At 33.4% G+C, this 25812-nt stretch overlaps 1 protein-coding gene across 8 annotated transcripts in view; it reads left to right on the top strand.

The window, feature by feature from the left end:
• Positions 1-25812, top strand: part of Ccser1 (coiled-coil serine rich protein 1) — a 1339591-nt gene that overhangs the window by 465474 nt on the left and 848305 nt on the right. For all 8 annotated transcript variants that reach the window (XM_004848079.4, XM_087215778.1, XM_087215776.1 and 5 more), the window contains one exon: positions 6572-6779. In XM_004848079.4, coding sequence (XP_004848136.1) covers positions 6572-6779 — 208 coding nt within the window. The remainder of the gene's footprint in view (positions 1-6571; positions 6780-25812) is intronic.

The following is a 25812-nucleotide window of genomic DNA, read 5'->3' as shown; positions in this document are numbered from 1 at the left end:
TAAGTAAAAAAACCTAATGTTGAACCTCTAAATTCTAGAAAAAAGAAGAACAAGTCAAGCCGAAAGCTTGTATGAAGGAGGAAAATATAAATATCAGAGCAGAAATTAATGCAATTGAAAAAAAGAAATTAATGCAATTGAGACTAAGAAAATAATAAAAAGAATAAATGAATCAGAAAGTTGATGTTTTAAAAGATTAAATAAAATTCACAAACTCCAACCTTATCAAAAAAAGAAAAGACTCAAATCCATGCAGTTAAGAACAAAAAGGGAGAAATCACAACAGATTCTGCAGCAATCCAGATGATCATCAATACCTATTTCGAGAACCTGTATTTTAATAGGATGAAAATCACAGAAGAAATGGATGGATTCCTAGATATATGAATTACCTAAGCTCAGTCAAGAAGATATAAAAATTCTAAATAACCCAATATCCATCAATGAAATTGAAGAAGTAATTAAAACCTACCAACGAAGAAAAGACTAGATCTCGATGGATTCACTTCCAAATTCTACAAGGAATTTAGAGAAGATCTAATGCCACTCTTCCTCAAACTCTGTAATGAAATTGAAAGGGAAGCAGTATTCCCAAACTGATCTCTGGAAGCAAGCATTAAACTGATACCAAAACCGGAGAAGCATCCAACCAAGAAAGAAAATTTCAGACTACTCTCCCTAATGAACATTTACACAAAAATCTTCAATAAGATATTGACAAACAGAATGCAGCAAATCATCAAGAAAATTTTACACCTTGACCCAGTAGGATTCATCCCAAGGATGTATGGATGGTTCAACATATGTGAATCAATAAATGTAATAAATCATATTAACAGAACCATGGACAAAAACCACATGATTATCTCAGTAGATGCAGAAAAAGTATTTGACAAAGTCTAACACTCATTGATGATAAACCCTACAGAAAATTGGAATAGATGGCCTTTATCTCAACCTGATAAAAGCTACCTAAGACAAACCAACAGCCAACATCATAGTAAATGGTCAAGAACTGAAAATTTTTACTCTAAAATCAGGAACAAGACAAGGATGTCCACTATCACCATTCCTATTGAGTATAGTTCTGGAAACATTAGTGAGAGCAATTAGACAAGAGAAAGAAATAAAAGGAATAAGGATAGGAAGGGAAGAAGTTTAATTATCATTATTTGTGAAAGATATGATGCTCTACATAGAAGACACCAAAAATTTCACCAAAAGACTTCAAAGAGATTTAATAACCAAATTCAGCAGTGTAACTGGGCACAGTCAACACTCAAAATTCAATAGCATTCCTGTGCACAAATAACAAACTCACCAAGAAAGAAATTACTGATAGCACATTTTTCACAATATCTTTGAAAAAATGAAATATTTAGGAATCAATCTAATTGAAGAAAGTGAAAGAACTTTACATTGAGAAGTACAGTACTGTGAAAAAAGAAATCAAAGAGGATATCAGCAAAATCGTAATATATGCCTTGTTCTTTGGTAGGAAGAAGCAATGTAGTGAAAATGGCCATATTTCCAAAATTTTTATACAAACTTAAAGCAATCTCAGTCAAAATACCAACAATATACCTTACAGAATTAGAGAAAATAGTCCTAAAATTTATTTGGTGCCAGAAGAGACCTAGAATGGTAAAAGCTATTTGGGCCAACAAAGGTCAGGCAGGCAGCATCACAATCTTTCATATGAAATTATACTATAAAGCTACCATGATAAAACCAGCATTGTATTGGCGAAAGCAAACAAACAAACAAATCTAAGGATCAGTGGAACAGATTATAAGATAGAGAAACAATTCCAAACACACTCAGCCACCTTGTCTTTGACAAAGGGGCCAAATACTTTTACTGGAAGAAAGAAAGCCTCTTTAATAAATGGTGCTGGAAAAACTGGCTTTCTACATGCTGAAAGTTAAAACTAGACTCATATCTCTCACCATGCACTAACCTAAAATTGAAATGGATCAAAGACCTATATATTAAAATGGAAACACTAAATCTATTGGAAGATAGAATAGGTAGAACTCTTGAAGATATAGGTGTAGGCAAATACTTGGTGAACAAAACTCTAATCAGACAGGAAATAAAACAACACATGAGATCTCATCATATTTAAGAGCTTTTACACAGCCAAAGAAATTGCCAACAGAGTGAAACCTGTGTATTTTTTGATGGATGCAAAGATCTCAGTCTAGGAATATGATATACTATAAGGAGAAACCTAAAAGTGGGTATGGGACACTTTTTAATATAGAAAGAAGAACATATGTGAACAGGCTTCTGTAGGATAAACCCTGAATAAAGGACAATGTGTTTGAAATTCTGAGAGCAAGGAGGTAGATGTTAGGAGATAAGATATGATGAGGCAAACGGTGTATCATGAAAGACCTCGCTGCCTCTGTTAAGATATTTGGATTCTACCTTACTTTTTCTCACATCTCAGGTGGTGGTAACTTGTTACATGTGAACTTTTTATCTAAATGTAAAATGTTAGGTTATTTTAACAACCCTTTCACTACAGAGGGAGATGCTGGTTCTGTCTCTAAATGCCAAGTTATAGTATGTCAGATTTACAGTCTTTTTAGTAACTATTTCAGATAAACCATATTTTGAAAGGAAATACAGCTTATTCAGCATCAGTAGGTTTGTGTAGGTAGTTACCTACCAGAAAGTTTTTGTTAGGTTCTGTTATGTTAGTTCATTAATACGCATTTGTACCATTGTGCCTATATTGCAGTTATTTAAGATAATACAAGTAAGTTTCCCAAATTAAGGGTTTTATGTACTATTATTTTCTTCAAATCTGCTTAATTATGTTTTGGAAGGCAATTATATGCATGTGCCCATTTATTATATTGGGGCAAATAGAAGTTACTGGTACTTTTCTGTTCTTGAAAAGTTGGTTCAGAAATCACAGCCACATTATAAAATGTAAGTCACTGAGGTGCCTTTTTGCAACAAACAGTTCCTATAATGCAAAGTGTCAGTGAGCTAAATAAAGAAGGGTTCATATGGCAGTCAAGAGGATCAACATTGTGCAACTGACATGATCTTATATTTTCTTAGTTATTTGGGCCATTTATATTGGGAAGTTTTCAAATGATTTGAAGAATTTTTGTGGGCCGAAAGAAACATTGTCAGTTACAAAATGATATTGCTAGTTATAACCAAATGAGAAAAATTATAAAAATACACTTTATTTTTTTCCTATATGGAAAAAAGATCTTTAATCACTCCACAGTTAATGTTAAGGTAAATATTTTCACATTAAAGTTTTCTGCAATACTGAAAATAGAATTGCATTATAACATTTGAACTAGCTTGGTAGAGAAGTTCTGTTGCACAAAAGATCCCAGTAACAAAAGTACAAAGTCAATTTACCATAGTAGCTTAACTTAAATATTTTAAATATCAGTTGAAACTCCCAAATTCTCTAATCTTTCAAGAAGAGGTGTAATATATTATTTGAGCTTTGCTATTATTCTTCAGAACTTTTTATAATTTTGGTACTTGTGGACTGAGGAAAGTTTCGTAAGTCTCAATTCAGCTTTATCTAAATGTTACTAAATTTTAAATTATCAGAGCTTGGTCACCCACCATTCATCAGGATCAAGAGATGTGAGAATATAATTGAGGAATTATAGCAACGATTCATAGACTTGATACAGAAAGAGTGAACTGTACATAAATGTGCTCAGTAGAGATTACCTTGTCTTTGTTTTTTGTTTGAAGTAGTTATGGTGATTAATGAACCACTCTATCCAGCTTTAGTATCATTCCTTTTTTTTTTTTCTATATTAAGGTCCTATCTTTTTTGATAGAAAGTGCATTTGCTCAGTTTCCTGAAACTATAATAATTCAGAGTTGGCTGACAGTGAGTTGTATATCCTGAAGTTCATGTATTATATTATATAGTGAGTCCTCCACTGCAGGAACAGGACAACACCTGCACCTTGTTCTGCCCTCAGCAGACTTAGTATGTGTTGTTTGTTCTAGAGAAAACCATGACTTCATATTAGTGATTTTTTTTCCTTTTCTTGTCAAGCAGAGTTTGTTTTTTTTTAACTTGAATTTGCCCATAAACACATGGGTATTTTGGGCACAATAATACTCTACTGTTAAAAACAGTAATATTTAAAATACTGAACATGAGGCATTAACCAGTGAGGAAGACATTAGGCATAAACATAAACCAGGATGGCTGTGCTAACCAATCCCCTCAAATTGTAGCCCTATTTCATGGTTGTTTCACCAACTGCCTTGACAAAATTAGGATTGGTTTTGATTACTGCTATATAGCTTGTTGTAGATCTATTCTTTTTTCATGTAGAAGTAAAATATTTCAAGATAAATTTTTCAAATGTGAAACATTATTTTTAGCATCAACTCTAAGACATTTATTTAATTTTTTTATTGATTGATTTTTTGAGACAGGGTTTCACTTTTTAGTTTAGGCTGGGTTTGAACTCACTATGTACCCCAGGCTGGCCTCAAACTCACTACCATACTAGGGCCTCTGCCTCTCAAGTGGTGGGATCATGCCTGGCTACTCTAAAACATTTAAAATCATATCGAACTTTTTCAAATCAGTGACAGAATCCTGCTGATTTTTGCAAATTGAGCCACTCTTGCTCTTCTGGACACAGTGTGCATATGTTTAATAATTATGAGAGAAAATTCTACCATTTTCATTTTTGGAATTAAAAATAAATATAAACTATTGAAGTATAAAACAAATGGCTGATTTCATTTTTGAAATGCATTTATGTTGATGGCATATCTTGACTATTTCAAAAGGACAGAAAATTTTAGGTTTTTATCTATCTGTCTATCTATATACTATTATTTTCTTAATTATATAACAAAATCTCTAAGCAATCTAAATTGAGAAAAAAACAAAGAAGTATCCTAGCACTTGGTACTAAGGTCAAACAGAGACACAAATAATATAATACTCAATATTATTCAAATCTAATTATTAATTGAGTAATTCAATTGGAATAAACTTTTGTATAATTACTGTAGAAAACACTCCTTTGAAGTGGTAAGAGTTACTACTACCTGCATTTTATATCTGTTTTTAAAGCGTATAAATAGTCTTACAGTTTTTTTGAGGGCCATTGTCATGTGTGTTAACTTATGCACACTTTGAAGAAGTTCAGCCAGCAGGTGTAATGAGAGTCTTCATTGTACAAGTGGTGATACTCAAGTGCAGACGAGTAAATTTTGTCTGAGTTAAAAAGCAGGTAAAAAGTGAACTTGAGATGAACTAACCTATGTGCTTAGACAGTGCAACACCCTGCCCTCCACTAACCATATAATTTATGTAAATAATAATAACAAATATTTATATAATACTTATAGTACCTTAGGCAGCCTTGTAAGGACTTAAATGTTAGACTTGCCTGGAGACTGACACCCACTCTTATTAATGTGTTTTTTGTCTGTCTGTAAGAGGCAGATTTTTTTGAGAGTGAGCATTCTGTGTTTGATTCTTTTCCTTCTGCCCTCCTAGGCTTTGCAGCCGTGGTCCTGTAAGTTGGACTGACAAAAGACATATTAACAAGAGAAATGCAATCATGTTCATTAACACATGCATCGTGCATAGAAGCAGCAACACTCAGATGAGTAACTCAAATGAGTGGTTAGGATTGGAGCTATATAGCATTTTAACAAAAAAGAACAGCAATATTTTACCGAAGTAACAAGAAAAGGACTTTTAGTGCCTAGGGCAGCAAACTGAAGAAAGATACTGCACAAAGAAACTTACTGAAGACAAGCACTAGTCAGTAAGTTGTTACATAGATATTTCTGGTGCCTTCTCTGGCCTGACGAACATCTTGAGTTCTCTCTAGCAATTAAGTTCTGGTAGAAAAGGAGGATGGCACCTTTGTAAATCTATATCTGCTTTTAGGTGTATAGGAGAAGGATAGAGACTTTTTCTTACATCTGCTTTTTCTCAGTTGCTTTCAGCTCAAAATGATCCTTATACTAAAGTGGCATTTTGCGAGGGAGGATGGCATATTTTGATTCTCTCTATATGCTAATAATATCATGGAGTTATGCATCTCCCACTTGTATCCCCCTTTAAAAATTTTTAATATAAAATTCATTGTAAAGTGCCTTCCTTAATCACTGAGTTATTGATTGCTTTAATTATTTAAAATAATAATTATCAAATCAATTTTCTGTTAATTTTGGCTGCTTAATCTTTTGATTCCAGTTAATTTTAAGCATGCTATGAGAAATACTAGTTATAAAATTTGTCTTCCAGTGATTTTTGTTGAGTCTTAACATTTTAAAATGAATTAAGTATCATGAATACATGAAATGCAAATTAGAGAAAAATCATATTCTAAGACAGTAATTGCAATTGAATCTTATCATTAAATATACAATTAACTCATTTCAGAATTTCTGAGTATTTTCAGAGGAGAATATGAGAAAATGATGAGGTTCACCAAAAATTTTTTATAGCATACTAATGATATTGATCAACAGTTTAGGAAAAATAGTCAAAGCATGCTGCGTTTTAATTTCTGTTATTTTCCCTTATTAGGAATCTTTCTTTGAAATTAACGAGAGATGTTGACCAGGACTCCAGGTGTTCCTATGTCAGCCACGTGCCCAGCAGTCCATCTGCAGACTGGCCCTTGCAGAGTGTGGAGGAGCATGGAGGCATAGATCCACTGCCATTCAGACTAATGTTACAAGATTGCACAGCAGTGAAGACTTTGTTACTGAAGATGAAGAGAGTTCTCCAGGAGGTACTGCTTATTCTCAGATTAATTCCTCCCAGTGCTGGTAGATAATGAATTCTTCAGACCTGGTCAGACCCTATAATTAATAGGGTCTGCATGGCATTGGGCAAAAGTCACGTCTTTTGTGCTTAACTTTCCTCTTTATGAGATGAAGACTTTGGAGTTTTGGTTATAAATAGGTACTCAGAATTTCAAGTCTAAAATGCTAAGCTTCTATGAAAAAATAAGTTGATGGCAAGCCTCCTCTTTTTTATAAGTTAAGGAGAAAGCATCAGCTATTATGGTAAGTGTACATGTTGTTATGTAGCTACTGAGTGATCGAGGTACTGCACTTGGATGATATTTCAGCTTTATTTATATGACACTGTACTATAGTTAATTAGTAGTTTTTGTTCCAATGACAACCAATACAGGAAAATTCAAGCTGACGTAGTGACTAATTTTGTCCAGTGAATGTGTTTACCCTCTTATAGCTTACATTCAAATGGTGAGCAAGTGGAGAATGTGTGGAGGGATTCTTTCACATTATCATTTTCCCCCAGGAATCAGATGTTTTTAAGATTCACGTACACTATGATATGATTTTGAAAATTGCAATTATATACTTTAGTAATTTCTTCTATTACTTGATATATAAAGCGAGAGCCATACATTTTTAAAGAATTTTCTCCAGTAAGTGTGAATTCAGAAAAACAGCCTGAAATTTGTGATTTCAAATCAAAATAACTTTTGTTATATCCCATTAACTTTTAATAGATTTCTAGTTATTAATGGGAGATAAGTATAGTGTGAAAACAAAAATATATAGTACTTGGAATAAGAAGTAACATGACTACATTATAATAATGATTGCTAATTTTCTTAAACACTTTAATAACAATGACGTTATTAGTGGCTGCTGCTGGAGATGAGAATTGAATCTGGAAGTGTCAATTTAAGTTAAATTTTTTTCATAGACTATTGGAGGGTTACAGTTTTATGCTTTCACTCACTTTTATAAACAAACATTAGAAAAGATCTTTGTTATATCTCATACTTGTTTAGATCACTTGCTTGGTCATTTGTGATCTTTATATGGAATCTGTGAAGTCGTATACAGAAATGAAAGTAGGCTTGTACCTGTTTACTATTAGAGCTTCAGTAATTCTGTAACCTGGCAGTTAAGAAAAGGCATAAATATAAGTTACATACACATAACTGAAAAAATACTTTCGAAGAATAACAGCACTCAAAAGTCAATTCCTCTTTATTTGACTATTATCTGCATTTGTGAATTGGACACACTGCATTTCTTTGGTGGAGGTACTAGTAACATCTCCTTTACATCTTCAATTGTAGATTCATTTATGACATTTTTATAGTTCAGAGTCAGTGATATGAGAGTGCCACAGGAATTGGCAAACTCTGCAAATGAGAGCTATTTTTTGCCATTCCTCCTGGTAAATATTTACCAATAGAATACTATATGTGTGGCTATATGGTTTCTATTCAAACAAGATAAATATTTTACCATATATGAATAGATAAATTAGAATCTCCCCTACCTTTGACTTAACTTGCAGTATGAACCTCTTTGAACAAGTCAAATGTAATAATATCTGTATATTAAAAGATATTTATCTCATAATCTGTAAACATTCAACTATCCAGCTTTATACCTCTCTTTGGTCTAGATTTTAATTTTTAAAAGATACAAGTAAAAAGGAAGTAGGAAGAAATGACAGGGAGGTGTCAAGATGCTTTCTTCAGGTTCTTAATGTTATAATTTAAAAATACTTAGTGGTATTCACTAAAAAGGAAGAACTCAGAATTAATTAAGTTTGTGTTTATACTTCTGTTTTTCTTCATTAAAGAAGCTAAAGAGAATTGATTTTTAAAGGTGATGTGTAGTGACCAATAATTACATGTCTGTGCAACAGTGCAAATCAAGTTGATAAACTCCACAGCTCAGACTTTTCAGCCTCACACCCAAGCATATCTCCTTAAACCATACTTAACCTACCAATAAAGACAATAGCAAGTTCATAGTTCCACCTAACATAATACAACTTATCCTCGGGCAGATTGCAAAGCCAATCAAGTTAACCCTCCATCCTCACTGCCAGGCACGGTGAGAGTAATCCACTTGGCAATAGTGCATTGGCCACAGGACCTGAGTTTTTAAATATATATTTCATACTGCCCATTGTATTTTCATGACTATAAGCATTGATAATAAATTCTACTTATAATACTTTAAAGCTACCTTAAAATTTTACTTTTAGCTAACATTTTTTAAAGCATCACGTTTAAAACTTTTGCAGTTTTTTTTGGCAAACTGCCTTAGATGATAACAGAATATTAAATCTCATCAGTTCATTTAAGATTTTCTTCCTTTTAGTTATTTTGTCATTAACTGCATTGCATTATTCTTTACTTAACCTACTTAGTGGTTAATAAAAAATGTTCACCAATTAGTAATTCTTCCAGTGTGTGTCATCATCATGGCAACACAAATAATACTAAACTAACCCAGTTCTGTGAATCATGTTTCTTATTCTAAGTTATGATGTGGACTTTCAATTCAGTGTATTTTAAAAAGTGATCATAATGGAGAAAATGAATGTAACAGAGAGACTGTCTGTTAATCATCTCAGGGTAAAAACCAGGTATAGAGGTGATTGAGTTCAGTGCTCTAAAGATTCTGCTTCAGTAATCCCACATGTGTGAATGCTGAGGGCTTTCCAGAGGATTCTTTCATGTATCCTGGAATAAAAGAACTGGATTTAGATATTGCGTGTTAAACTACATTGAACATAGTTGAAACTTTCCTCACTGTGTGAGGACCCTCATTCCTAAATACTCACTCATAAGACTTCACTGCTAACACCTCACTGCTTACTTCTAAATACTTTTCAAATGTGCCCATCACTCTTTCTCTAGTTGCTTCTGCATGAGTGATGTCCCAGTTTTGGACAATAACTTCATAACTGAACCTTCTCCTTAACTGTTTTCCCATCCAACAAACCAGATCCCCCATTGCAGACAAAAATGAATATGAGATCAGGTCCCTCTTCTTTAAATTCTGAATGTTTCCTAATTTCCTTTACCCAGCCTTAGTCACTTTTCTGGAGGTTCTGTGACAACGTGCATTTCTTAGTAATGTGCAGAATCTGTTCCCCCTCACTGTAATGATATTCTTCTCTTTCCCAAGAAGACTCCAAGAAGATGTATGAATAAAACAAGCTTATCAGCTCACCCTCTATTTATTCACTCAAGTGATGTTTGCTGCTTACTAAATAAATTACAGACAAAATTATTTCATTCAATTTTCGCCTGCCACTGAAAAATCATTAATAGAATAAAAACGTAAACTTGAGAGCCCATTCAAATGAAGATGAAATATATACGTAGCAAGTTCTTCTCCCTTTGAAAGTATAGAATATGATCTTTCTCAGAAAGTGAAATAGAGACAAAGTCACAATTACTAGATTCAATTCAGTCAACCCACTTATATATTTAATTTAATCAAGACTGCAAGTGGAGATGATCTCTTGAAGCTCTTTAAATTTTTCTGCAGAGTAGATGGTGCTGGTATTCAATAACTATATTTTTAGAATTGTCCCATAGATCTTCACAATTAGAAAAAAAAACCTCTAAGGGCTTAGAGATTGGCTTTCCCATGTGTAGACATGCCTTCCAAACACAGATTATTTTGTTTTTACACACCATTATTGTAGTTCTAGAGGAAAAGATTAAATATAAATCATTACAAAATCCAAAGTCAGTAAGTCTAATAGTTTTTAAAATATAAACCTTCATATAAAACCTGTGTTTACTTCTTTGGCTAAACTAATCATTTTCCTAATGATGCACTGTTGACATCTTAATGTCATTAATGTTGATTTTATTTTTAAGATGAGCCACTTGTGAATAATCTGAATAGAATATTACACTTCTGATTTTGTTTCTCTTTTTAATACATCGGGTGTTACTAAAATACACATGTATGTTCCCAACAATTTAAAAAATTGAGTCATTTATTAAAAAATAAGACTGTCTTTGGGACCTTAGAAATTCTATTGGTGTTACTTCTGTCTTTAGCATTAGAGATGGAAAAACTAACAATAGTAAATGAGAAATATTTAAAATTCTTCCCTTAATTTTTAAAATATAATTTCATTATTCCATAAAAGAAAAATGTTTAAAGTCTACAGAGATAAGATGTATTTTAATGTCCCCCTTTAGTTTGTTCTCTTCTCTTTTTGTCATCTTTTATCAAATTCACTTGCACTCCATGGTAACTGACCAGAAAGGCTACTGGGGAGAGATCTCAGTTGCAAATAAGCTGTGCATTTTCTAGTGTGACAACTGGTAAGAATGTCCTGGATTATTTGTCAGCCCTCACTCTCCAGCTCCAGGGATTGTAAATTGGAACCTAACAAATAAGTGTTAAGGATGCAATTAGCTGATTTCCTAAATAATGAAACATTTTTAAAAGTTAGAAAGGTTAAACAAACAGGCTGCACATGGTAAACAATTTTATCCCAGTATTCAGGCGGCTTGAGGCAGGAGAATCAATAGTAAGTGTTTTTGTTTGGGGCTAGATGTCCCCCGAAAGCCTCATGTGGTCATAGGATCTAGAGTTTGTGAAGCTGGAATTGATTCATGATACAGTGCTAGGCTCAAGGACACTAGAATTAAGGGTGGGTGTGAGTGCTACCTGCCCTAAGTAGTCTGAATAAGATAAAAGGGAAAGAGAGACACTGTTAACTCACTTGTTGCCATTGCTGATTTGTGAGAGCCATGTTGTTTCTTCTCTGCAATGCCTGTTTGCCATCCCTGCCTTGGAGCCAGCTGATTGTGGACAGAAACCTCTACAAACTGTAAGCCAAATAAACCCCTTCCCTTCCAACTTTTGGTGTCTGGTATCTTGTCTCAGTAGTGAAAGAAAAGTAACTAACATAGTTAGTTCAAGGTCAGAGTAAGCTACATAGCATCACACAGTCTCAAAACAACTACAATGGCGACAACAAAAAATGTTTTTAAAGCATGATGAACCTATTTTAACAAAATAGCTAGGTACATGAACATCAGGGAAATATTTGTTTGAGAGTTGATTTAATTTACAAGTGCATGTACTTGATAGAAATATTTGGGCTCTGTGTCATTTACAAAAGACTTGCTTTAATTAAAGAGCTCTTGCCCATATTTCTCTTTCTGTTTTCAGTTATCTAATAGCTCACACTTTAATTTCATTTCATCAAAAAAAGGAAATCTTTCAAAGATAATTTTCAATATAAAATTCTGGTTTTTATTAATTTAAATATAAATTGTAACCACTTGACAAATGTTAGAGTGTTTTGAACTTCACCATTCATCATCATTCGGTACAAATTTTTATTCTTTTGTATATTTTCTTTAGCTTACAAAATATGTGTAAGTAAAAATTAGCAAAACAATTGTCACAAAAATTATATATGTAGAGGTAGTGAATTAATATTATAGTAGATATAAATATAAGATATATTATCAGAATCAAGTAAGTACATTTTATAATAAGAAAGAATTCTTTGAAAAACATAATAACCATAAATGTGGACACTATATTTATATATTTACAGAATTGTAAATGTGTATAGCAAAAATAACAGAAATAAAAAATGGACAAATTAACAACTACAATAAGATTTTAATACCCTTCTATTAATAATTGATAAAACAAACAAAACATAAGAAAATTCAAGATCTGAACATTATCACATTCTCTAACCTAACTGAAATGTATAGAATGTTAACAAGAGAATCATACTTTCATCTCACATAAATGTGGAACATCACCAAGACAGAATATATGTATGGTGAGTCATGAATAAGTCTCAATATATTTCTAAGGTAAAAATTTGTGAGAACATTTTTTGAAAACAAAATTCAATTAGGAATAAATAATAATAATTATATAACTCAGATCAATTTAGAAATCAGGGGAAAGTCTAAAATTTTTCAAAGGAGTTGATTATAATAATACACAACTCAAAATTAGTGGGACATAGTTAAAAGAATGATTTTGGCCAGATTTGCACCTTTAAAAGTTTATTTGAAAGGAAGAGTGTATTATAATTGGTGACCTAAATTTGTTACTTAAGAAGCCAGAGGAAGGAATGAAAATTAAGTAAAAATAAGGAAAGGGGAAAATAATAAAAAGCAATGAAATTAAAAGTAAATATTAGAGGCCAGGGATTTAGCTCAGTGGTTCTGCTGCCTGCCTCGCAAGCCTAAGGTCCCGAGGTTGATCCCTGGTATCAAAAAAACAAAAAAAAAAACCCCAAATACTAGAAATTTATAAAATGTTGAGACGTTTAACAAGAACAACAAATGACATAAGGGAGAGACTGACAAAAAATAGAGAGAAATAAGAAACACAATTCACCAAAATCAGCAATGAGTCAAGGAAGAATAATCAGTACAAATTCTATATATATGAAAATCGTAAGGGAAAAATATATAGACAGTAGTACAGGAAAAAATGGCAATATGATGAAAAAGGCAAATTATGTGAAATATACAACCTTCTAAAGTAACATGAGAAATATTGAAAATCTGAAGCCCCTAATTTCTATTAAAAAGTTGTTGTTACTGTTATTGTCATTGTCATTATTATGGAGATTGAACAGAAACCTTCACATGAACTAACTCCCAAGGCTTTCTTTAATTTTTTTTTTTATTTTGAGACAAATTCTAAAAACAAAAGAAAAACCCAAAACTTTCATGGGTGGATTTTATCATATATTTAAGGAAAACATAAGACAAATATGAAATGACTTTAAGAAGTAGAAGAAATAGTGTATACTTCTTAATTTGTTCTCTGTGGCTAGAATAAGCCTGTTAGCAAAACATCTTGCAAAATTCTTACAGGAAAAATGAAACTACAGAAGGCCTTTTCTTATTAATGTGAATACAAATACCTTTTATAAATTAGTAAATAAAGTCCAATAGTATGTAAAAAAATGATGACCTATTTGATTTTATCATATAAATTCAAGGCATTTTTATAATTCAAATAATCAGTGCAATTCACTGTGTAACAAAATGATCATATATAGAAGGCGAAAATACATTCAAAAAATATTGAGCATCAATTTATGATTATAAATAAATCAGATATACTGAATTTCTATTCAGTAGCTAATATCCATAATTAATAGTGAAAAACTGAACCATCCTCCTGATATGACTAGAAAGTAGAGTGTCCACACAGCTCTAGTGAACCTTATGCAGGAAGTCTTACATAGAAAAAGATAATATTGGAAAGAATATGTAAAAGATCTCTATCTGCAAATATCGTATTTGTTTATATAAAGAATCTACAAAAACATTTAGTCAAAACATAATAAAAGGAATTTAGATATGTATATGTACCAACTTTACACAAGGAATTCAAACATGTACTGATATAAAATTGAAAAGAGAAGAAACATTTTGATAGAGTTAGGAAGTAAATTAAGTAACATTGAAGGCTTCTCAAATATTATAAAATTATGTATGGGCAGGCAGCAAATTATCCCCCAGATTCAGAGGATGTAAACAGTTCATCTTTGCTTCATAATTTCTGGTGTGGAATTTGAGAGTTGTTCCCAGTTGGTTATGGCTACAGTCCTCTAATAAGGTGTGGTTTGGATGTTACCCGTAGTTACAGTCACAGTAATGCTCCTCCGGGCTTGAAATTCTGCCTAACTCATTCCTTGCTATGACAAGAGGACTCATTTGTTAGAGGCTTGTGGTCAGGCCTTTTGTTGGGCCACATGGGTGCCGGCTTCTGCCAGAGTAGACAATGCAAGAGAAGAGAGAACAACACAAAAGATGTGCCACGTATTTTATAACCTGATATGAGAAGTACTGTGTTATCACATTTGTGTAATTTATTGCTTACAAGGAACAAACGTCTCTGCATAGAACGCCACTATAAAAGGCATGAAGTCTGGAGAGGAGAATGCAGAACACGGAGGTCCATCTCGGAAGCTGACTAAGAGAGCAGGCCCTCTGGCCTCTAATAATGCATTCCTCTCCTATGCAAGCACTCTCATGCCCTCCAAAGGCCAATCAGGTATTTTCCCCTACAGCAGCAATTCAAAGTAAGGCACCACAGGAACACAGAGCCCCATTTTCACCTGTGGAACGATGCGCAAGTCAGAAGTCTCTCGATTAGTGCTCAAAACTGGCAATAATTGTCCATCGCCTTTAGTTCTTTCCTCTGTGATTTTGGTTCTACCCTCTGAGGAATCTTTTATATAAAGAGCATATATCTTTAGCAGATTGATTTCTCATCCTTTATGTTCTGGATACATTGGTGTCCAGAGGCATCATCTCTTTACAGTGTCTGTCCTCTGAAGTCTAAACTGAAAAGTATTTTTGTGACTATCTTAAAATTTTTTTGGATTCCTGTGAACCCTATTTGGGATTCACTCCATTAGGCAAAAACCACACTCACAAATCTCTTCAAGGTAAGCCTTACTGTAATTGAAAAAGCTGTGGCCAACTCCTTTAAGCTCTTGAAATTGTGATTATTTGGTTAAGAAATTCCATGTGTATACCCTAAAAGCTTAAATACAAGGCACCTTCTGTTTGAGTGAACAAGGTGTTTTATACATCACCTTTCATTTCTCAGAATAGGTCTACACCAACTAAATAAATTCCTAAGTTTATATGTGTTTTACATCTGGGTTGATGTGGTGGCTACAAAGGCTTACATATTCGTTTAAACTCACTGAATGATGTACATTTAAGACAGGAACATGTGGAATTCACAGTACAACTTGAGAGCAACAAAGACAATGGTTTGCAAGTTTTGTTTTTTCCCTGTAAAATCTGTAAATGAACCATGACTTTATCATGCAAATTAAGTTAGGGTACTATTGCCAATTCTGACTAAAAGTTTCTACAGCTTAATTTTCTCCTTATTTTTAGAGTAACATAAGTTAAAATTCAACAATTCAACAATGTCTTCATACACACCAATAGATCTCACTGTACTTTTCCTGAGAGTCTTGAATTTAGGTAATGGCATAATTTAGATTCACTAAGGACTGGGAGGGTTCTTAATAAGGTTTTTCTGTTTATAAGTTCTGCTTTTTATGAGGTTATAAAACTTGATCTGGAAGATAGGTAAGGAGAGAAGTATAATTCCATGATTCTTTGAGACAGGGTCTTTTTTTTTTTTGGTACCTGGGATCAAACTCAGGACCTTGTGCTTGTGAGAACCACTGAGCTAAATCCCTGGCCCCATGATTCTTTTTAATATATAAGCAACCCAAATTTACAAAAGTGCTCTGGAAGAGATCAAAGGGGAGAAAAATTTTTCTGTAATTCCATCCCTATTTTATTAATAAAATTTATTGGAGGGAGTATATTAGAGTGGTAAAGATTACAGACGTTTTGAATCATAGATATATAGGTATGAATCTCGGTAGCTTCTCAACGGCTTCTTAATAGCTAGTTGATTAAAGTTTTTGTTACTTTTTCATCATATGCAATATAATAATTACTTCATAGGGTTATTTGGACAATTAAACAATAAAATACACACCCCAACCCATCCCCCCACATATATACATGTGTACATATACACATTATAATATGTTGTATGTTATATATTATATATCATATATATATCTTAATTACGGGTATCACAGTGGAAGTGAGGCATAAGAGAAGCCATGAACACAAATTGCTGCTCTAATCTTGCAGATAATTACTGACTATTAAGATAGGTGGAAATTATTTGAGAATTTTTTAAAACATGGAAAACATGATAGTAAATGCTCTTTAATAGAATGGGGTGCTATATTCATTGAACAATAATTCAATATTAATAACTATTAATAAGACTATACCAGCAGAAACTAAGTAGAATACCATTCATACTTTTCTGGATGTAGTTATGGTGGCATATTTGACCCAGTGTCCCTTGGCAAAAGAGCTGTTGATTGAAGGTACTTTTTCAGTTCAATGTTTAGGAAGATTGTTATATATGAGAAATCATGTTGACAGACCAGGGTGCTAACAGGTAAGAGAGATAAAGGAAAAGATGTGTGATGTCTCCTGAAAACAGTGTCAACAGCACTGCTGAACTGGGGTAGAGTAGTAATAGAAAGGAAAACCAAGGCAAACTGAGAGCTGTGGTTTGAGTACTGAGTAAATATTTCTGTTGTTTTCTGAGCCTAGGAAAACTGAGGGAGAACAGTAACCTGTTGTGAGGCAGAGGGAAAAATGAGTTTTATTTTGGACAGGTGATGGTTGAGATGCTTATTTAAAGATGAAAATTTGTGTATCATATAGAATCTTGAATCACTGTATGTACACTTTCATGACCTCTGGGATAGAAATACAGATTATGCTCGATCATAATTTATATTTGAAACCAGCATAGAGTGCTCAAATATTTAATGATCAAAGAATCAGGAAAAAAAGGTCCAGTGACATAAGAAGAAAGAACACTAGAGAGTAGACCAGAAGCCAGGAGAAACTGTACCAAAAAGTTCACTTTGAGCAAGGATGCTGAGAAGGAAGTAGGATAAGAAAAGGGAAGCAGTCAGTGGATCTCAAAATACTTTGATGTTAATTCCAAAAGCATATTGCCTAGGCTTTGGGAATTTCAATATTTCAAAGTTAAAGTATTAATTTGTAAAGCCACAGTGTAGAATAAAAACAGTAACCATTTATAGCTGATTCTTAGTTGTTAAGTTAACTGCTTTATAAAAAATTAGTCTCTAAATTTGTAGAATATGAATATTAAAATAAATATCCTGAGTTTCAAAAGCATGTTTTAAAGTGTTATGTATCTTACTTTTGGAAGGACATCATAGATTTTATTAATCAAGAATGATAACCAAGTGCTATTTTATGTAGAATACCCTCTATGTTGAGCTGCTATCAGGTTGAGGAAGCATATGCCTATCAGTCAGCAAGCTCTTCCCTGGGATATCTTCTTTTATTACTGCCAGTTAGTCTTATTTAATTGCTTATAAGGAAACAAACTGTAACCCACAGTATTAACACTGAATTGCTGTGATAATGTGCTATTTGTCTTTTAATCATACTCACTAATCAAATAACTAATAATATAGTTTTGTTATGTACATCTAACTTTCAATTTACTTCTTATATCCAGCGTGAATGCTTTCTTTGTTGTACAATTCATACCCTTTTGTGTACTCAGATGGGCTCAGTCTCCCATTCAGAGTGTCAAGTTGCAGCACAGCAAAAACACAGCAAATGGCTCCCTGAGGAGTCTTTGGGGAAGGAATCCTTAGGGCCATCAGTGATCCACATTTGTGGCAGGGAGGGAGTGCTAGAGCCAGGGTCCTTTCAACCGTTTGACTGCACTGTGGAAAGGTTGCAGTCCTATTTGCACATTTTTTTCTGAAATAGTGTTTGGTTTCCATCTAAAAGTCAGAATCAGTAACATATTTAACTACAGTCAAATGCCTAGTTTTAATCACTAAGTCTATAAATGGTGATGTTACAAATTTAGATCATGCAACACAGTTGCTTAGGAGTAATATAAACCTTAAAGTATTCATGTGATTATAGATGACTAAATGAGCTTTATTAGCATCTGGTGATTCATTTTGATGGAAGGCAGCTATGATATTTGTTTAACCTTAATGAAAACGTGAAAAATTAAATATTTACTGTATTTTAGTTTAGATTTTCTAAAAGAAATACAGATGTATATTATCTCAGTTATTTCAAATGTATTCTTAAATAATCTTCCTGCTGTTTTGTAAAGTAGGCAATAAAATGAGAACTAGCAGCAGATATACTAGAACTGGCTCAGTTTATATTTGTGATCAACACGTGAAAATAAATCCTTTCATCTTGTTCTCTTTGATTAGAAGGTCTTCTGGGCTGGGCAAAGAAAGTGCTGATTTAAAAAAGAATAATGAATTATCCTGAAAGGGTACCTTCACTTATATAAAATATATTTTTAAAAATTTGGGGTAGACTAGGGGTCAGGAAAAGTTTTGCTGCCTCTTCTGGTTAGGTAAGTATGTTAGGTTTTCCTGGGCATCCAGTCTATATTTCAACCACTTGCCTAAGTTGATACAGTGAGAAAGCAGCTACATTATATAAATTAATGGGTGGTACCAGTTCCCATAAAACTTTACTTACAAAAATAGGCAGTGGGTTAGGCTCAGGATTTCTACTCCTTCAGAGAGGGCTGACATGTATCATGGGAGAGCACTGTTGACTGCATCAGTTTAAGGAGCCCTGACACAGTCTAAATCTATTCCATTAGTAGCCAAGTGATCCCGACAAGTTATTTAAATTCTGTGCTTCTCTGTTCTGGCTAGTAGAGTGGGTATAATCAATAATCTATCACTTTAGTGTGTTGTAAATATTAAATGTGTTAATATATTTAAAATGCATGGACTAGGAACTGTATTGGACACAGAAAATGCTGAATATGCATTAGTAGTTGTTTTCTTGTTGTCAAGTCTGACAGCCACTAGAGAAATAAAGAGCCTGGATTTGTTAATAAGACAAACTCAAATTCAAATCATAGACATAAGGAACTTAGCAATTATTTTGTTCAAATTATTTGATGATTCTCAGGTTTCCTGATGAACAACAGAATAAAAATTTTTATAAACCTGATATGATTAAATTTGGGTCAGCAATGGAAAGGTATAAATAAATGCTAGTTACTATTTCTCCTCTCTTGCTACCCTTTTTAAGAAATCTCATCCTAACATTAATTCTAAATTTGTCGACTAAATTGGGGTTTGATCCCCAGCTTGACAATATATCCATGGTTCTCTAGAATTTGTTCTAGATTTTGGTATTGCTATTTCTTTTTTGCTGCAGAGCTGCAATTTGGCCCTTGTTGTAGAGATATTTTTTTTTCTTTTTCCCAGAATCCCTGAATGCTCTTTGCTCAAGTCTTTGACCAAATAGCATAGTTTTGTAATGAATTTTGTGTAGTGTATCAGTGAATATGCGTTGTGCCAAGCTATAGTTAGATTTGAAATAATTTTGAAATTTTGTTTGCATTTTTAAACAAATATTCATCAGTGTTCTTAATTTTAAGTTCTGTTTTAATGGGCTTACCATAGAAGATGGTAAGTACAAGCAATCCATCTACAACTTCCCTCAGATAATTCTACTTTCCTCTGAATCTATACTTAGTAGTTTTCAAGGTGAGACTTTCTTTAGATGTAAAGCAAAATTTAGCTTTAATTCACTGTCTCTTAATTATGTTTAGCTCTCATTCAAGGCTTTGTGAAAACTGACATTTTTTTCAATTAACTATTATGCCATTGTTTTCATTGATGGCAATAAAATTATGCTTTGATTATATGTGAATTTAGGATCTAATGAAAATTCTTTGTTCCACTGTGCTCCCATTGCTTTTGAAACTTAAGGCTCTTTTGAACCCAAGACCAATTTTCCAATATTGAAATGCTTCCTCATTTTCTGTAGATCCCAGAGAAAGATATATATTTTAAGTACTTTAGACATTTCTTTGGTTGGGGCTGTATCAATTTTAACTTCTCCTGGAGAGATAATTGCAAACTGTAAATATTCTTGAATTGTTTTTTCTGGACATTTTACTCAGTTGAAATATAAGAGAATCCATCTTATTGGCAAATTGTTTAATATCCACAGAAGTTATATTTTTCCCTCAAGAAACTTTCAGAAGAGGAAACAGGTTTTTTAGTAATGAATAGTGATAGAAGAGCAGTTAATGCTGCCATGGATACAAGTAACTGTGGACTTCAGGCCAAAAAGCTGTTGGCATTGAATTGGGAAAATAATCCTTCAGATAACATCTACTCACTATTCACCAGCCAATATAGGAATTTTTGCTGGAAGTTAATTATACAATGTAGTAATTCAAATGTAGCCTTGAGAATATTGGAATAGTGAACAATCAGAGTGGTACTAATGTTCCTGGTGTGCAAATACACATGTGTATGGGCATGTACCCATGTGTGGGCATATTCACAGTCCCTATATACATACAATGGGATTGTTCAGTGCTTTGGTTTTTTATGCTGGGTATGGGAGACAGGGTTGGAAGAACTTTTAAAAATAGATCTATGCCAGAAATGGTGGTGCACATAGCCTATAATCCCACCACTGTGGAGGCTAAGTCAACATCGCAAATTCCAGGCCAGCCTAGGCAACTTAATTTATTGAGACCCTGTTTCATAATAAAATTTTAAAAAGGTGCAGATATAATTCAGTGTGAAGGCCCTGGGTTCATCCCCAGTACAACAAAAATAAATACATAAATACAATTAAATTTAAAATATTAAAAAATAAATATCATCAATATATGTCTATCATTCAATTGCTTCTTCCTGGTCAGGTTAGATGACCCTATTAAAAAAATCCACCCAGGGCTGGGGATTTAGCTCAGTGGTTCCACCACCTGCCTTGCAAGTGCAAGGACCGGGAGTTTGATCCCAGGTACCAAAAACAACAACAACAACAAAACAACAACAAAAAATCCACCCAACTCAGAAAAAGGCTCACATTCACAAACTTTGCTTGTGAGCCACTCCTTGGCATCCTTTTTGTTACTTTTTATCTCCTTTCCCTCACTGTGTTCACTTACTATTTCTGACTGCTTTGAGGTTCTGACTTTTACCTTTTTATTTTTTTTAAGAGCTCTGATGTAATTTCTCTCTCTTAGCAGTGAAACAATGAATGGACTACTTTTTAATGACCCACCCATCTCTTCCATTTGAATTAACCTCGTGACATTTATATCTTTTTACTACCCTAAGACAGTAAAATCCTTGGCTTGTTTGGCTAGACAGAACAAAATTGACTGAGCTCTACTCTAAATCTCATAAAGTATCTGCTATCACAGGATATAAAATTTCCTGGTACTTTACTCTTTACCACAACCACTACCACTTCTTCTCCCCCCTATCTTCTTGCATACCCATCCTTTGGATTTTAAATTATATCCCAGAAGAATGGTGTGTTCCCATTCATGCTTCAGATACCCATGCCCTCCTCACACATTATATTGCCCTGGTATTATTTTCCTTCCATGGATAATAACCAAGCATTGAGGTTTAATTGACAGTGCTTTCCATAACTTATAATAAGTATTCATTTTCTTTAATATAACCAACTGTATCTGTTTGGGTTAGTTTAATTGCTATTTTCCTGATTATACACTTCTGTGAGAGTTTGACTATGAAAAAATAATCCTCATTGACCAGAAGCACTCATGGTATCTTTTTTATACATAATCTGGAGAGTGAGATATGGGAAAGTTAATGCACATTTAAGCAGTATTTTTATATTTATCTGATAAATGCAGAAGACCAGGGTAATAATCTTTAGCAGGTATTTCTCAGCCTCTAGAGCTATTGGTCAGTTTAGCAAGTGTTGGTATTTTCAAACCTTTTAGAAGTACTTTTCATATTCTGCTTCTAAAAATAAAACAGAAAGAAAGGGAAGGAAGGAAGGAAGGAAGGAGAAGAAAGGAAGGGATATGTGCTTTAATAAGTGTATAAGATTTTTGTATTCCGAAAATATGGTCAAACTTAAAGACTGAAATCTCTAGAGGTGTAAAGCACAGTATAAGAGATAGATTCTAAGAACTTCAGTTGTTTTGAGCCGACTCACACTCTCCCATAATTCACACATTAGTGCTCTAATTCCACAACATGACTGTGTTTAGATACAGGCCCTTTACAGAGATAATTAAGGTTAAATTCAGCCATAAAAGTGAAGCCCTAATTCAGTATGATTGGTGTCCTCTTCAAGAAAAGAGACGCACAGAGAACAATCCATGTGAGAACACAGTGAGAAAGTGGCCCAGGCTGTGAGGACTCAGGAGAAACCAAAACTTCTGATGCCCTTATCTTGGACCTTTAGTCCTTAGAACTATTAGAAAATAAGTTATCTGTCATTTAAGCCACTTAGCCTGCAGTATTTTGTTATAGCAGGTGGAGAAAACTAACATACCAGTACCCAATATTACACATAGTAATAACCAAGCTAGAAGTAGATTTTGTATGAGGAACCCAAGGACTTTGCTGCATTCAGACAGAGGGGAGCATGGAGAGTAACATTGTCCTGTAAAGTGTGGTGTAGGTCACAGAGCAGATGCTCCCTGCCTGTCCTCACACATCCAGCGTGTGTGTAACAATAAGCATTGACACTGCTGCTCCCATAACAAGAAAGGGGCAGTGCTCCCTGAATGCACTCACTATTTAAATAGCCAAGAGGTGAATTGAATATTTTGATGACTTTTTGGTACAGAAGCATGATGTGAAAATAGGAGTCTTGTCCAGAATTTGATCTGGTGTCAATATGCAAGATATGATGGGATAAATTTTATTTTGAGTAATAAAGATCAGCTTTAACTGATCCAGGTCTGTGGTAGTAAGTGCATGGATTGGGGCAATGACACTGGGTAACTAAGAAAAGAGGAGGACCTGAGAATTTTATTAATATTAGAAATGAATTAGTGATTTTTAGAAAATGAATGGGTTTTTTTCCTCTAACTTTACATTTTAATCCATTAACCCTCTCTGTGACTGTATTTGGAGATAGGACCTGTGAGAAAGTAATGCAGGTTAAAAGAGCTCATAGTGTTGGGGTGCTGATTTGATAGGGCAGGTGCCCCTAAAAGCAAACAAAGGGAAACCAGTTTCTTTCTCTGTCACATGAAGACATAGTGAGAAGGCAACTATCTGCATACCAGGAAGAGAGCCCTCATCAATAACCACCTTGCCAGCTTCCAGAAGTGTGATAAAGGTCTGCTGTCCAAGCCACTCAGCCAGTGGGATTTTGTTATAGCAGCTATAATGCTATAACAAATAATGGTCATATATAATGGTCAGAGCATTGGAGAAGTTTAGTGCCTGGTTTTAAATAGGCATTCTGAGCTTCAGAACTCATGCCTTATGTTCTACTTAATCACTGGATTATGCTGCCTGTTCAAAGATGCACATATATTTGGTGAAAATTAAGAGTCAAAATAGTGACAAAAAGGAAAGACCTTTTGAAACAAAAAGAAGGTTGTCACTTTTTTAGAACTTTTTAAAAAGCTTGTTGGATTAGATTGAAAATGTGGTCTTTATTTTTTAAAAAATAACATGTTAAGATAATACCAGGCTAGATTAGATGCCACACGTCAATAGACTTTGGGTTAAAAAACATGTGGGTTGTGGAAAAAGAGAAGAGATGATAATTAGTAAGTGAGAGCAAACATTGCATCTGAATCCAAATGCAACCTCCTCTGAAATGTTTCACCACTTCACAGTCAATGTGTTAATGAATGGTGCTTTTAGTATAAATTTTGCCTCTCCCCAGATACCTACATGTTATTTCCACTCCAATTTTCCTAAATATAGGCCCGAGATTTAGAACTGGGCTCCTATTTTGACACAAATTTTTTCTGAGCCAATGACTAACCTGTTTTCTTCTTTAAAATATTTTTTCTGCCTCATTATTTACTCTCCATTTCTATAATCCTCACTTTTTCAAATTTTTATTGGTTTAAATAAATGAAATATTAAAATGGTCTCATAACCGAGAAGCAGTATCATAAAATGTTTAGGAGCATAAACAATGAAGCGACACAGACTTTGAATTGAATCTTCTCTCTGACCTTTGCATACAAGGTGCTTTTGGAGGAAGTCATTTCATGTCTCCAAATCTGTAGGAAGGATAAAAATTCAGCAACTCCCTATCTCATAGAAAAGAAAGTCAAATTCCTCAGTCCTTATTCATAGCTCTTCATAATGTTGTTAACCAGCTTTATCTCCTACTTAATGTCTGGGCTCTGTTGTGGTCGATGTACTCTTTTCATTATTTCTGTAGATATGCCATGATGACTGCCAACGTTTACACATTTTATACCTCAAGGCTTGGCATGTCTTTCTCATCCTGTGTGGCCTGTGCATATTCTTAATCTCAGAGTTTGTATCTTTCATAAGACTTCATCAATGTTCTCATAATCTCTGACCTGCACTTAATTGTCCTCATAACTGAAACATTATTATTAAAATCAGTGCATGATTTCAGTTAAAAATCACATCTTTGTTTCATTTGTATTTCTCAGAGCACCTAGTCTGATTATGGATATTAGGTTGCTAACTAAAACTTTTTTGGTGTCTTAATAAAGTATATAGATATTGGAGAAGAAGGAAGACAATTTTGTGACCTAAATAACTGTCTTGAATTTATTTTTATACTTTTAATTGAGATGAAACCATAAGTCATTATGAAGTATTGTTTTATATCAAATTAAATTCTGATCTTTGGATCTTATAAAGATATCATATTTATTCCTGAATTTTATTTCTTTACAATTTATTGTGACACTTGTTTTAAAAACTCAAGTCTTATAAAAGCAAAATTAAAAAGGCAAATTAACACATATGTGTACCAACATCAAGTATTAGTATTAAATTTTGTACAATTGTTTTAGACATTGTTAAACCAGCAATCAAATTGCCATTGTGAAGAGCCATTATGCTAAATGAACTAACTGTGATATACCATAAATTAGTCATGGGAGTCTTCCATGTGCCAGAAACATGATAAAATAAAAGTGAGAATAAAATTCCAACCAATAAATAAGCGGTTATGTATTTTGGTGCAATGGAATAAGTTTGTAGGAGAAAATTCTTCATTTTGTTTATGACAGTTCTTGAAAAGTCTAGATAATCTGGACTAGTCTAGACTGATAAGTCTAGATAATCCAGCCTGTCTTCCCAGAGAATCTTGTACAAAAACAGCTTGGAAAATAGAGTTAGTATTTCCCTCTATACAGATTGCATATTAGAAAGATAAGTTTGGCTATATAAGTGGATTTTAGATACTCTTGTCATAAAAAAAGTAGCTACTTGAGATGACATTGTTTTGCTGAACTATAGTAAACATTTTAATATCTGTATGTATTGTAAAACATCATGTTGTATATCTTAAATACACAAAATGTAATTTATTTAAAAGTAGTACATTATCAATTTCATCAGCTAAATATATGGGCTTTTTGAGTAGAGCCTGCCTTCTTCATGAA

The sequence above is a fragment of the Heterocephalus glaber genome, unplaced genomic scaffold (genome assembly GCF_053883595.1).
Source record: "Heterocephalus glaber isolate CG9 unplaced genomic scaffold, H.glaber_assembly_v1.0 deba00001454, whole genome shotgun sequence".
Lineage (NCBI taxonomy): Eukaryota > Metazoa > Chordata > Mammalia > Rodentia > Bathyergidae > Heterocephalus > Heterocephalus glaber.
Note: the sequence above shows the minus strand (reverse complement) of the source record. Positions and strands in the feature narration are given on the sequence as shown.